Below are 14,052 nucleotides of genomic sequence, written 5' to 3'. Positions count from 1 at the left end.
CATTAGCCAAATAAAAAGGGGTTTTGTCGGGACAAGGAGTCTGTTTCGTGATTTTGTGAAGCCTAGGTCAGAACAATTGCTGCCTCAGTTCTTGAAGAGGAAGCGCAGCCTAGATTTAAAATATTAGATTCAACAGTCTTGATCCATGTGGATTGCAAATTGTCCTGAAGAATTAATGGTGCTAAGTCTTGAAGACAGAAGTTGAGCTTTAGCCAAAGGTTTAAAGAAGCTCGGCGCACTCTTGACTCAACTTTGATCATACGTGTTTCTATTCATAGATGTGCATTTGAGATACAGCATGGGATTTGGAAAGCTTCTCTGATGAATTTGGATCCTACCATCTCCAGAGAGGTGAAACACAAGATTGGGGGTTGGGGACAGAATCCATAAAGGACCTGGACTGGAAGCTTCTCTGAAACAGCTTAAGTACCACTAGAACATAATGTCCTCCCTTGGACTGGAAAAAAATTTAAGAACGGCATTGGTGGATCTTTGACCAATAGTAGTGGCATATTAACAGTAGGCTTCCAGCAAGCCAGAGGCATGCATGACTACTCTTAAATACTTAAAGCTAATCACTAATTCAATCTTGTGGCCATTAATGCTCCATAACCAGAGCTTCAATCTTTTAGCAAAAATCATAATCTTGGCTTTATGATAGTTTATTGCCAGATTATTATTGTTGCAATATTGGACCAAAGTTCTCAGATCTCATTTAAGGTCAGTTAGTGTCCTGAAAAGAACTACAGTGTTGTCTGTATGGAGCAACAGGGCTATGTTGTGATCCCCTAGTTTAGAGGGATGGAAGTTTGGGTTGTTTAGACATCTCCCCACATTGATACAAAAATTGAAAAGTGGGGGGAGGGCAAAAATCTTTGTTTCATCTCCTTCTGAGCTTTAACTGGCTTCAAGAGAAACTTTTGCATAATACAACTGACCTTAAAAGTTACAGTAATGTTTAGCTTGAATTAACTGAAGAAGCCTATGGTTTCTCATAATTTGACCTTGGTTTACAACTGGAGCGCTCATTCTCACTAGGGTGGAGTATATGTGAGCTTAATACTCAGTCCACAATAAGGCAGTAAAATGGATGATGAATTCAACAGCTGATTTTTGTCACAATAGCTTTACATTTAGTAGAAAATAAACAGGAACATTTCTGACTTCTCATATATTGGCTGATCTATTAGAATCCGGTTAAGTACTGAATAGCTCAGCAAGCTAAGAATTGTGCATCTGAAAACGTTTATGCATATACTCCCATAAAATACCAATTAGTACTCCATTATTTTTAGGATAGTGAGAGAAACATGGGTGTTTGGACAGATGAGATGTTCCCTTTTAGATAGTTGATAAAAAGTATTTCCTGAGAATGCTAGAGATATGAAGGAATACATCTGTCTTGAAGAGTAGCCAGAAAAAAAAAAACAGATTACAGTATACCCTGCACCATTTAGCCCCTACATGATCCTCTAGAGAGGATTAACTATGCTGAATAAGCATTAGAGCGTAAATGACAATCAGTTGTTTTGTCTAACAATACTTTTGTTGGCTCTCCATGATGAAGCCATTCATCAGCTTCGTCCTTCTCAGCTTTCTTTTCACCATAGAAAGTAAGTAATTTTGTTCCATGTTTCTTCTCTCACTTACCATAATTCAGGATTTAAACATTCCAGATTTACAAATAAAAATAATGCTTTTTAAGGTAGCTTAGAATAGTTAATAACCAATTACTTTCTACTGGTCTTTTCTTTTCCATCTTTGAGATTCAAGAGGAGTCTAACTGGATAGCTTCAATTATTTTAAACATAAATTAACATTTCTTCTTGGAGCAAATTCCTATTTCTTAATTACAGCTTTACATATGTGTGTGCACACAAACTTGTAAATGAAGTATGGAACTAATACTTTGTTACTTAAGGTCTTTAGTGGCCTAGTATCTAAATTCCCTCCTCAGAATTCATAACTACAGATGTAAAAGGGAAAAGAAGTTATCCTGTTGAAATCTTGATATTTACATGATTAGGGTTTAGTTTTTTGTGCTTTTTTCCAGACTGAACTTTACAAAGAATTGCATGATACAATTTTGAATTTTCAAGAACATAGGGAAATATATTCAGTTTTAAAATATTTGTAGTGAGTCTATTCTTCCATCAAGTGGAAACCATAACTGCCTTCTTTAAAATGACTGAAATCACTTATATTACTGCTATCAGATGTTTGTATTGTAGTTAAAACTGTCTCCTGGTAGAGAGAATCAAAGCTGATTTGTTTTCACTGCAAATAAAGCAATTCTTTTTTTTATGTATATAATAATAATATCAGGTGAGGGGCTGCAGTGCTATACGTGTGCAGGTGCAAGTAATGAGGAGTGTAACGAACAAGGCTCTGAACAATGTCCAGGACATTCTGATGCTTGTGCAATCATCAGAGGACAATCAAGTAAGTGCTCTATAATAACCACCATCTGAAGTTAAATTGGTTAAATTCAAAGTGTGTCAAACAACAGAAGAATATGTCAGTATTGCTGTTGTTGGCTCAAGAGCAAGAAATTGAATCAAATTTTGAACAAAATATAGAAACTGGAAGCCATTCGTGTTTTATCATTAGCATTGTTGATAAATTCCAAATATACCTTTTGCACAATGACTGGATTTGTGTCTGCCTGTGGATAGAATGTTCACTTTTTTCCTCTTTTACAAAAAAAGTCATTCTGTAAGAATAAATGACTTATCTGATGTTAAGATTGATGAATAATAAATAAATGGTTTATCTGAAACTTCAGTTAGCAAGAAGGATTTTCTACTTATAAGTAGCCCAATGGTGCATGGAAGGTTCTACTTTTTTCTAAATAAAAAAAAGGTATGTAGTTTTGTACAGATCCATCTGTGTTTGATGTAAATCAAACAAAATGCAAGAGAAGGGCAAAATGTCCTTAAAGTTATTTCTTCCTTGAACTGTCCCTCCCTCAGATAAGCACTTCAAAGAGCCAAGATGTTCTAATTCAGGCTAATAAGATAAAGGAGCAGATAAGCACTGACAGTAAATATCTTGGATTTGTCTCTGAATCTGTTCTAGGTGGCATTATGAAGACCTGCTCATATAGGTCATTCTGTGACCGAGCCCGGCGAGGAAGTTCACAAGCTCCTGGAGTGAGCGTTTACTGCTGCTACTCAAATAACTGCAATGCCAAAGGCCTGGGATCCAGAAACATTCTCTCGATGGGTTACTTCTCTCTCTTTGTCCTTTTTGTCTTCTGGCACCTGCTGTTTAATCTGAACTGATACACTCAAGCCAGAAAGGGATGGATAAAAGATTGCAAAACCCAACTTTCCAAACTATATTTAAATTCCAGAGACAGGAAGGATCCTTGTGAGCACAGCGCACATCCTATAATCTAATCCAGTGGACACCCTGGGAGAAACTCACCATGGTTTGATTCAGGAAAAATGCAATAAATAGAAGAGTCTATGTCATTAGAAGATGACAATATTGTATGGAACTGAGCTACAAAGATGATATTAATTATCACTGGAAGAAACATGTGGTTTAAAAACTGGTCCTGCTTACTTTTCTTCTTCTTCTTTATAATGCCCACACGTTGAATCAATTAGCGGGAAAGGGAGGGGGTTTCCAGCAACCTGTCTTTCTTTTTCCACCCAATACATTTAAGCATCTGCAGCCAGGAAATTAAATGCTTGTGGTCTAGAAGTTAGAATTTGCAGAGTCGGGGTTTTAGGTTGGATGTCTTTGTGTGTGCAGTTGGATACTGAAAGATTTTCTCACCACAGTTATATTTTGTAAGTATGTATGAACAACAAAGTGCCATGATCTGGGCAGTGACACTGGTGTGGGGGTAGGGCCCTCAATGTTCATGCTTTCACAGGCAGCCTGCTTTATGTCAGGTTTTTACTGTTTATTCTGATTTATTTTATTAATCTAGTAAACAAAGCAACTGCTTGCAGAGAACAACCAACAGCTGTGGTATGAACAGCTTTTTGATTTAACCGTTTCTCACAAATGCCACTCTAATTGATGTTGTTTGCAATTTGATAAATATAATCATAATAGTAATCCTTCAGAGGAAAATTCTAATCCTATTGAACAAGGAAGAAGTGATTAAAAAAAACAGATAAGACAAAAATTAGAATTTGTTATAGTGCTTGATTTTATAGATGAACCACTTTGGTATCCTTTGTATATTTAAAACTACTTTACTCTGAAGAAGAAAATTAAAGGCATGAGGCATTGAGTGGATCCAACAACAAAAAATGACTGAGAAGGGAACAGATCTTTGTCTTGGATTTTTACTAAGGATAAACTGAAAAACTAAATTAACACAGTTTCCATCAGCAGGCTTATGAGACCTCAGTCCCATCTGCTTTTCTAAGACTGAATCTTACTGACCTCAAATTACTTAGAACAGACATTTGGGATTATGCTATTATCATCTTAAAATTAATTTTATAATACCAAATGGAAGATTTAGTCCCAATGTCCTAATTTAACACTGTACAATTCAGGTAACATAATGCATATACAGCAAGCATTTTACCATGGAAAAATAGGAATTATTCTATGCTCATGTTTTTATACCAATAGAAGTTTTTCTACAATCTTTCATTGAAACTTCCAAATAGTTCAAATTCTGCAGAAGTTAATTCATAGTATTTGTGTATGTACTTATTTTTGGACTAATTTCTGGGTCATTTTATACTTACTTTTTGCCAATATTAAGATCCATGGATATCATTTATTGATTCATCTTAACTCTGTTGTCACTGGAATGTTTTTCTAACCCCTGATATCTCTTATTTTAAAAAAGTGTGAAGTGATTCTGAAAAGAGGAGAGACATATATTACAAGTTTCATTCAGGAACTTATGTCCCCAAATAGTTCTGTAAAATAGATTAGGTTAAAAGAGAGACTGACACAAGTCATACAATAAACTTCTTTGTCTGACAGTGGATTGAAACTTGCACACACACACCCCATTCTAATCCAACGCCCAAAACTACTTTACTATGCTATTTTCATTTTTAAAAAATGTTTAAGCCAATTACATTTACTAATGTACATGTTGAATGTCGTAGGTTCTACTAAGATATTTTCCCACTGCAGAACTAGTTATAATAAATTTTAGCTAGAGAATCATCAGTTGAATCCCAATACAACTGTGGTATGAACATTTTGGACACTCTCTTATGGAACCATCGAGTGACCTAATTCTAACCTAAGCCCATTTGAAAGCAGTGAGAATAATTTCCATAGTGGTATGCACAGAATGAAAGCTTTAGTTTCACTTCCAAAGCTACCCTGGGTTTCTTAATTTGTTGCCCTAGGAATGCCAATGATGCTTAAATACAAAACTGATATTCTTGGGTAGGATGAAGGCACATTGGCGCCAGATGAATTTAATTACAACTTCTGTCAACTACAGTCGAGAATAGTCCATTTGTGGAATTTTAAAGTATATCCACAAAACTAGTCTAGAGCTCTTTATCGTGAATGGTAAATTATATTTATTATTCCTTTGAAATATTTGAATTATATTGTACTATATTTAGCATCTATTTTTGCCTTTGTTCACAATATTTAATGACAAATCTGCATCCATTTAATTAACCTTATAACTGGAGCGTTGTGATTTTATTAACTTAAAAGAATGGGCAGAATAAAATGTAGTCAGTATGCAATAATGTGTTTCTTCTTGATTTAAGAGAATTAATAGGAACAAGAAAAGAGATGAGCAGATAATCACCGATCAAGTTCTTTGACATCTTGGCCTTTTGTGGAATTTAAGCTGCAAACCAGAGATATTCTCAGGACAGAGATGTTAATTAGGTCAACAACCAACAGTCAGCTAGCTACAAGCCCAAGAAATGTGGGACAAAAGTCAATTAAACAATGGTGGGAGAGGTAGGAGAAAGAAGTACCATAATTGGACTTGACGAAAGGCAGTCAATTTTTTGGGTGGCTGCTTCCTAGTATGCAATAAAGATTCTTATCTAATTGTGTGCTGTTATTTGTCTGAGAGTCTTTAGCTGAGTTCGAACCTAAGAATTTAGGGTTGGGTGTTTTTGTTTTTTTAATGCTGTTTTGGGATAAAAGAAAAAATCTTAGAAGAATTAAAACAGAAAAAGAAAAGGGAAGTACTATTATATGTTAATTGAATTGAATTCTTTATTGTCATTGTACGTATATACACAGTATACATACAACAAAATTCATATAAAACCCAGAGACCAGACCCAATATGCATACACACATGACAATCCCCAAACACCCCCCAACACCTGCTAAAATTCCCCGCCCCTAAAAACACACAAGCATCCATACAACAGACCAAGTAATACTGTCCAACAGCTCACTGATGGTGGTCCTGAAGTTCATTGTTAATTGCAATTATAGCTCTGGGATAAAAATTGTTCAGAAAATAATGTTGATTCAAGCTAGTCTCTTAGTACTGACTATACTGCCAACCAGACATCTTCAGATAAGGCATGGTTACCACTTTGGAAGCATTTTCCTATTGCTCATTAAAAAGATTTATCAGACACCTTTATGCCATCACAGATCACTTAGAACATTCATCAGTTCCAGCACAAAGGAGCTGAAATGTTCTACACTCACCTAGAAGTGGCATAGAGACTCTACTGAATCCCATTTAGTTTCTTATGAAGACACGCTCCTTGGAGCACTTTCTGAAAAAGTTAGATTTATATTGATGATAGGAATATGCCAATTTGTCTCTTTTTTCATCCGTTGCCACTGTTAAACAGTAAGAGAAAATGAAAGTGGGGGAAAAGTTGTATGTGCATTGAATCTCATGCAGTGGTAAAGTCTACAATCTATGTGCAAGTGCACAGCTTCACTGAATCCAATGATACTTATACCTGAATATGGTTCATGTATTCAGATATAAGCATCATTGGATTCAGTGTTTCTTCCTTAGTACATTTCTGTAGTGTATATGCATGCATTCTAAGCCAGCATACAAGGCACTTCCAGCAGAGTGAATGAAAAGAAAAATGAAATTATTTGGGATGAAATTGAAATGAGACAATGCCAAAAAGAGAGTTTTACAGGAATGATACACTGAAAGGTTGAACTCAAAGGTATGTTCCTGGGAGCCTCCTCGCTGACGGACCCTAGATCGCGACTCTCTGCGGCTATGGTCTGTGCTCTTTCATTGGAGAGCCCTGATTATTACGATTAGGGGCTGAAGCTGCCTTGGAGGGGTGGCGGAGTAAGGGGAAGCCACAAGCCAGGTTGAGGGGAGCCGCATCTCCCCCCCTGGGCTTGATCTTTTTTCCCCCAAAGATGACTGCAGCGGTGGTTTAAAATGGCCACCCCGAAGAGGAGGACTCAGCTGGATTAAGATTTGTGCAGGAGGGAAGAAAGAGGTGGATAACATCTGAACTGGGACAACTGGGCAATACAGCTAAACAAAAGTACCCCGGGATTAAGGTAACATGGAATTTTTAAGAAAAGAAAAGTGAGCAGCGAAATTACAAAGGGACAGGAAAATATATATATATTTTTGACAGCTAAGTGGGGCTTCGAACCAGGAAAGGAAGAAGCTGGAACTAAAGATTTAACTAAATTGAACTAAAATATTTTGGGAATAAACAGGCATAAAATAAAGCTGGATTTAAGATTGTCAAAAAATAATAATAATAAAGTTTACAAATTGGAGACTGGACTGTGCTGGAATAAGGTTCGAAAAACCCTAAATAAAAAAATAGGGGGAAAAGGTGAAGACTTTGTATAATGGAGAGTGCCACCTTTTGACAAAAACTTGAGCTCAAACAAAAGGGAAAGCATCCTGTTTCTGAATGAACTTGTGTGGATATAACATTAAAGAAATATTGAAACAAAGTAAGAATCTTAGAAAGTGAAAGCAGAACCAGAATAAAGAAAAACCAAGGAAAGACTGACTGTGGGATTGATTGATGTTTTTGGTATAGACCCTCGGCTGGAATAACGGAGAACTTTAGAAAATTGAAAGAAGAAAGAAGGAAAGTAAAAGTGGGGTTTTTTGTGGACTTTAATTATCATAAAATATAGGTGTGTAATGATGATATCTCTTCGGGAATTAAAAATGGAACTTAAAAATATGAGAGAATTACTACAGGAAAGAGGCGAATCACTTTGCTCTGTGTTAGAAAAAAATGGAAATGGTAATTGAAGAACAAGAAGAAAGAGCTTCAGAGGAGGAGGAGTCGATTCAAGGAGAAAACATTTTAAATAGACAATTAACACAAAGAACACTACAAAGAAGTGGGGAAAGAAGGAAGGTTAAAAAGTTGAGACTTAAGAAGGCAATCAAAAGGGGGAATACCTGTGAAGTCAGGAAAGGCAGAAAGACCCAGCAGAAAAGGGGAAAGGAAGATATTAAGAAAGAGAGGGATATAAACTGGAATGAGAAAAGATATGGGGAAAAGAGGGAGAGGAGAAGCAGTAAGAAACAGGTGCATGAAATAAAGAAATACGGAAATAGTAAAATGTTGAAAAGAAATTGTTTTTTCAGAGATAATGGTTGATGAATTAAAAAAAGGATTCTGCAGGGTGACAAGGGGTAATAAGAATATTTCTGCAATTAAAAATATTTAGAAAATAGGGTAATATAGATACTGATAACTCTTATTAAAAATCAAAGGGGGGAAATACGATGCAGAATCCAAATGAAAAGATGTAATGATTATTATTGTAACTTCTTAAAAATAATGGTTTATTGGGAATCAAGATGAGGGAATAAAGGTATTTTTTAATCATTGAGGTGTCACACTCAAAACAGTAAAAGGGGGGAAACCAATACTTGTTTGTTTGTTTTTTTAGTGTTAAAATGTGTATTAATCTAGAATTTATAAAAAGAATGTGTAATGAAAAGGGAATATGACAGACTAAAGAACCAACTAAATTAATAAGTTAATATAGACTATTAAAAGCGAGGAGAGACATTGGTAACTTTTTATTATATTATTATTATTGTTGTTGTTGTTAGGCAAACACATATTGTTTATCTTTATTTTTAAAATAAATATTAAAGGATTATATTTGAAATAATTGAAATGAAACAAAAAGATGTTTCGATTGAGATTAATTGAAAGAGGCTAGAATTAATGTGTTTGTTTCTCTCCTTACTGAAAATTTGGAATGGAAAAGGTAATAATAGAATTATTACATATATGAATGTATAATTGCTGTCATATTTGTATGTAAAGGTGTTGACCCGGAAATATGTTGTCCACTAAAAAGAGATTTTTGTTTTTAATGTGAAAAACTGAATAAAATTTGTTTAAAAAAAAAAAGGTATGTTCCTGGAAATACACAAGAAAAAGATAGCGGAAAGGGAAGTCGTAAAGCCTGTAAGAAAGTTTCACAAATGGTAAACCTGAAGATGAAAAGAAGAAGAAGAAGAAGACATGGTCTGCTTTTAGAATAGCAGCCCAAATATTAAAATTGGAATGATACACACACACAAAAAAGGATGTGCACATGAACACTGCAACATTGGATCTGTGCCTGAGAACAGGACTAATGTCCTTATTGTTCTGTTCTGCAAAGGGAAGGGTAACAAAAGTGAACACAAAAATTACAGCAAGATTCATTGAAGTTTCCCGGAAGTAGGTTTGGCAGAATTCTGATTAAAAGTGGTCAGAAATGGCAATAATGCAAAAATTGGGAAGTGCTTTACACCAGACAGGGTTGTGCAGACCAATTTTTTTGCTCTTCAGCAGGTCACGGGAAATAGATAAACATATGAAAAAAGGTTTATTGCACAAATAGAAGAGAACAGAGCTGGAAGGGATCTTGGAGGTTTTGTAGTCCAGTCCCGTAGCTCTAGCAGGAGCTAAATTAATTTAATTTAATTTTAATTTTGTTAATTTAGACAAAGTAGTTCTGAATTAGAGGTTTTTTGTGCAAATACACAAAAGCTTTGGTTACTGAATGTGGTCAGAGAGGCATACAGGGAGATTAAAATGAGAGTAACTGGAATGTCTAGCAAATGATTAAACTCTGAACAGGAAATGGATCAAGGATATGTAATGTCCCCGTGTTTGCTTAATGCTTATAGAAAGGAGAGCTATTAGTCCTAGAGAAGGGAGGGAAGGAGAGACAGAGAGAGAATTTTTCAAAGAATACATTCCATTGGTTTCTATATTGCTTGCTTATTTGTTCGTTGACAACAGGGAGATAATTGGTGTGCTTTTCTGTATTTGTATACCAACAACATCCACCATCTTTCTAGGATGCCTCCCCTTAGACAACTTATGTGGTGTTAACTTTGTTCCTAGCTTTGAATCAGAAATGAAAGAACTGCTGAAGCTGTATTGTGATGCCACAGTGATGTAAGGTGTCACAATGCTGACTTAGGTGTATGCAGACCCTCTCATTCATTGATCATATTGATGCTGGACATCTTTTTCTTTTGAAGGAGAGTAGTGAAAATAAAATTGGAAGGGGCTGGGAAGCTTCTCATCAGCAATTCTTGGTTATTCCACCTGAGTATTAACAAGTACTAGCGTAGCATTTTTGAACTTCTTGCCAAATGGCTCACTACAGGCATTTTTATGGGAAAAGAAAGAATCATGCAGACTTGTTTCGTATCTCTTCCGCTGTTCCTGAAACGCCGAGTTCAGATAAAACAGTATGTCAGTAAGTAGAAGCTGATACAACCAAAATAAGTTTGGAACGGGCAAATGGATGGGAAAGGAAATTCCTTCTTGGTATGGGTAGTCCTCAACTTACCATCACAACTGAGCCCAAAGTTTAGGTTGCTGAGTGAGAAATTTGTTATGTGAGTTTTGTCCCATTTTGCTACTTTTCTTGCCACATAGGTTAAGGTAATCACTGCAGTTGTTAAATTAGTAACACAGTTGTTAAGGAAATTTGATTTCCCCATTGACTTTGCTTGTCAGAAGATCGCAAAAGGTGATCACATGACCCCAGGACACTGCAACTGTCATAAATGTGAGTCAGTTGTCAAGCATCTGAATGTAAATCACATGACCATGGGGATTCTGCAACAGTCATCAGTGTGAAAAATGATAAGTCACTTTTTTCAGTGTCGTCGTAACTTCAAACGGTTACTAAGCGAACTATGTAAGTTGAGGACTACTTCTATTTGCTCCAATTTGCTTCTATCTAGCATGTCTGTTAGCAGATCCACCTTCTTCAACTTAATACCATTACAGAGTGTTCGGCTAAACCCCTTTAGTTTTAGATAGTATGACTAAGGATGATGGGGAATGAAGTCCAGCACACTGAAGAGAACCAACTTGAGATAGGCTGTGATACAAGATTCCAGGCATTTCATAGGATGTGGATTATGTTTTACAGCAGGGGTGAGGAACTATAGCCCTTTTATGACTTGTGGACTTCAATTCCCAGAATTCCTGAGCCAGCCATGCTGGGAATTGAAGTCCACAGTCATAAAGGGGCCATAGTGTCCCACTTCTGTAGAGCAGGGGTCTCCAACCTTGGCAACTTTAAGCTTGGAGGACTTCAGCTCCCAGAATTCCCCAGGTGGCTGGGGCATTCTGGGAGTTGAAGTCTGCCAGGCTTAAAGTTGCCAAGGTTGGAGATTCTTGCCATGGAGCCTAAGCAACTTTTAAGATAGGTGGACTTCAACTCCCAGAATTCCTCAGCCAGTCCTGGGAACTCTGCCTCAGAGTTTTTCCTTTTTAAGGTTGAGGCCACACTTTCTGTTTGAGATATGTGCTCCCCTGACTAAAGGAGGGTCAGACTTAAATTGTATTTATTGTCATTTAAATGCAAATATTTAACGAATTAAATTAGTGTTTAACTATTCAGTACAGTTAATATGATTATTCAGTACATGTTAAAATTATAATTTGGTAGCAAGCTTTGGAGAGATTATGCCGTAAGAGGGCTTTCTTTGCACCTTAACAGAATGAATAAGGCAAAGACATCTCATGATATATGTCATGATGACTGGGTCAACTCCTCACAAGATACTGTTTCCATCTACTTAGCAAATGTCCCACTTTCAGGTGAAATAAAGTACATGACAGTAAAAGAGTAGAGGACAAAATTTTCACTTGTTTTTGCATGGGATGCTGTACTTCATGTAAAAAAATAATTGTATCCTTTTGAGAGGGAGGCAAAGTTTTACCTGTGCAGCTTTCCTTGGTATGGCATTGATGATACCCTTTTAACCTTTAGTTATCTGCTATCAGCTCCCTTTGTATCTCTGGGAGGACTTTCACCATCTGAGAAAGAAATAGCAAAGGTAAGTGTAATCTCTGGTGACAATGCTATTGAAAGAAAACAAGACACTGACTGCTATAGAATATCTGCTCCAAATTAAGTTAATGACATTGTACTCTCCTAAAATTCAATTGTTCATTTCTTAGCACTGCCTTAACCTGGACTGTTAGGATCCAGATGACCCCTTACTTACCTGAGATTCTTCCATTAGAGTTATAAACTGAGGTGTACAGGCCACAGTGCAATTGTGCATATGATGCCATCCAGAGATTATCTGGGTTCAGATATTAAAAGCTTTATCATATTTATAATTGCACAATTATTTAATTTACATGAAGTAAAGATTCTACTATATTATTCCTATGTATGTACAAGATTTACTAGCAAAAGCTAAGCTACAAGAGTATGTGCTTCGGTTAACTACTCTGTTGGAAGGAGCAAATATAATTCAGCCAATATTTAAAATCAATATTAAACATTCATTATCCTGTCCCAACTCTCAATTCCTTGACTGATAGATCCCCTGCATTTCAAGTTCCATTCCCTCAAAATTACAGAACCCTTTTCTTTACATTCAGGATTAGATTTTCATGAAATCCTGTTTCTTTCACTGCTACCTTCAGTTTTTGGTTTGTTTGTTTATTCACTGTCTTTCTCCATTATATTTCTTGTCATCAAGATTAGTGGCATTTAATAATATAATATTAAGCCATGGTTTGCTTAATTATGATTAATAATAAATCACATTTTCTGGGTTCAGACAATATGCTTAGCCAAAAATAAATCATATGGCTAGCATGATATATGAACCAGTTTTTCTCATCTCACCTTCCAGCAAGTTGTACTTTGTTCCTCCCTATTTATTTCTCTTTCTAGATGAACTTTTTATTAACTTCCCCCACACAGCTGCATAGCTTAGTAATATTTTATAGTTGACTTTTCCATGTTAAGAACTGGAATGCACATTGCCATTAGAGCAGGCAAAGCTCAGACAACATAAGGGAGATACCAGCATGTGTTTGAAATGAATGTCCTAGATCATCCTGCAAATATTATATTTCATACCGACAAAAGAAATAACAATGAACAGATGGAGACTGCCATGATTTTACAAAAGAGGCAAGCCTCTTGCCTTCTGGATAAAGAAGCTCAAGAAAATGGTTAAGGGTGCTACTGCCATAAATTGTCTATATATAGATTTCTCATTTGAAATTAGAGTATTCATTGGAATGCTTGTGTTGCCAACCTACCTTCTAAGAACTGTTGATTACAGCTAAATCACCTTGTCAAGATGCATCTTTGTTGCTTCACAAAGGTCTATGTCTAGCTTCCCAATGCCTTTCACCCACCCATTTTCACAAAAATTATCACTGAGAATTTTTGGCTCAGTTTTCATTTTCTAGAGCAGGGGTCTCCAACCTTGGCAACTTTAAGACCTGTAGACTTCAACTCTGGCTGAGGAACTCTGGGAGTTGAAGTGCACAAGTCTTAAATTTGCCAAGGTTGGAGACTCCTGTTGTAGAGTTAGGGGAAGGATGTGTTATTATGTAAGTCCTCTTACATAAAAGCACAGCAGACATTCCATTCGAAAATTTTTGGTGGTCTCAGATTTGTTTAACAATATTATAAAGAATTCACTTTCAATTTTTCTTCAGTGAAAATACAGTTGCCCAACAACTGTCATTATCTCCATCTGTCATGGCTGAAACATGAAGGGTGGGGGAAGTAGACTGAGATATCTGAATAGACCTTAATCCAGCAACTTGTTTCCAACACAGAAAACCAGTTTATCTAAAGAAAATAATAAAGTAAAGG

At 36.1% G+C, this 14,052-nt stretch overlaps 1 protein-coding gene and 1 long non-coding RNA gene across 2 annotated transcripts in view; both read left to right on the top strand.

Annotated features, from left to right (window-relative positions):
- Positions 1–1,491: 1,491 nt before the first annotated feature.
- LOC148130864 (uncharacterized) lies at positions 1,492–4,964 on the top strand. The gene is made up of 3 exons (XR_015749385.1): positions 1,492–1,613; positions 2,326–2,442; positions 3,079–4,964. It is a non-coding gene; the product is annotated as an uncharacterized LOC148130864 (long non-coding RNA).
- Positions 4,965–11,920: 6,956 nt separating this feature from the next.
- Positions 11,921–14,052, top strand: part of BTBD16 (BTB domain containing 16) — a 36,823-nt gene continuing 34,691 nt past the window's right edge. Inside the window, exons 1-2 of the mRNA XM_087965682.1 lie at positions 11,921–12,030; positions 12,193–12,259. Coding sequence (XP_087821808.1) covers positions 11,921–12,030; positions 12,193–12,259 — 177 coding nt within the window. The remainder of the gene's footprint in view (positions 12,031–12,192; positions 12,260–14,052) is intronic.

The sequence above is a fragment of the Notechis scutatus genome, chromosome 4, assembly GCF_049901735.1.
Source record: "Notechis scutatus isolate UNSWTSFEM ecotype Mainland chromosome 4, rNotScu1.2, whole genome shotgun sequence".
NCBI lineage: Eukaryota > Metazoa > Chordata > Lepidosauria > Squamata > Elapidae > Notechis > Notechis scutatus.
This window is presented reverse-complemented; position numbering and strand designations above follow the sequence as displayed.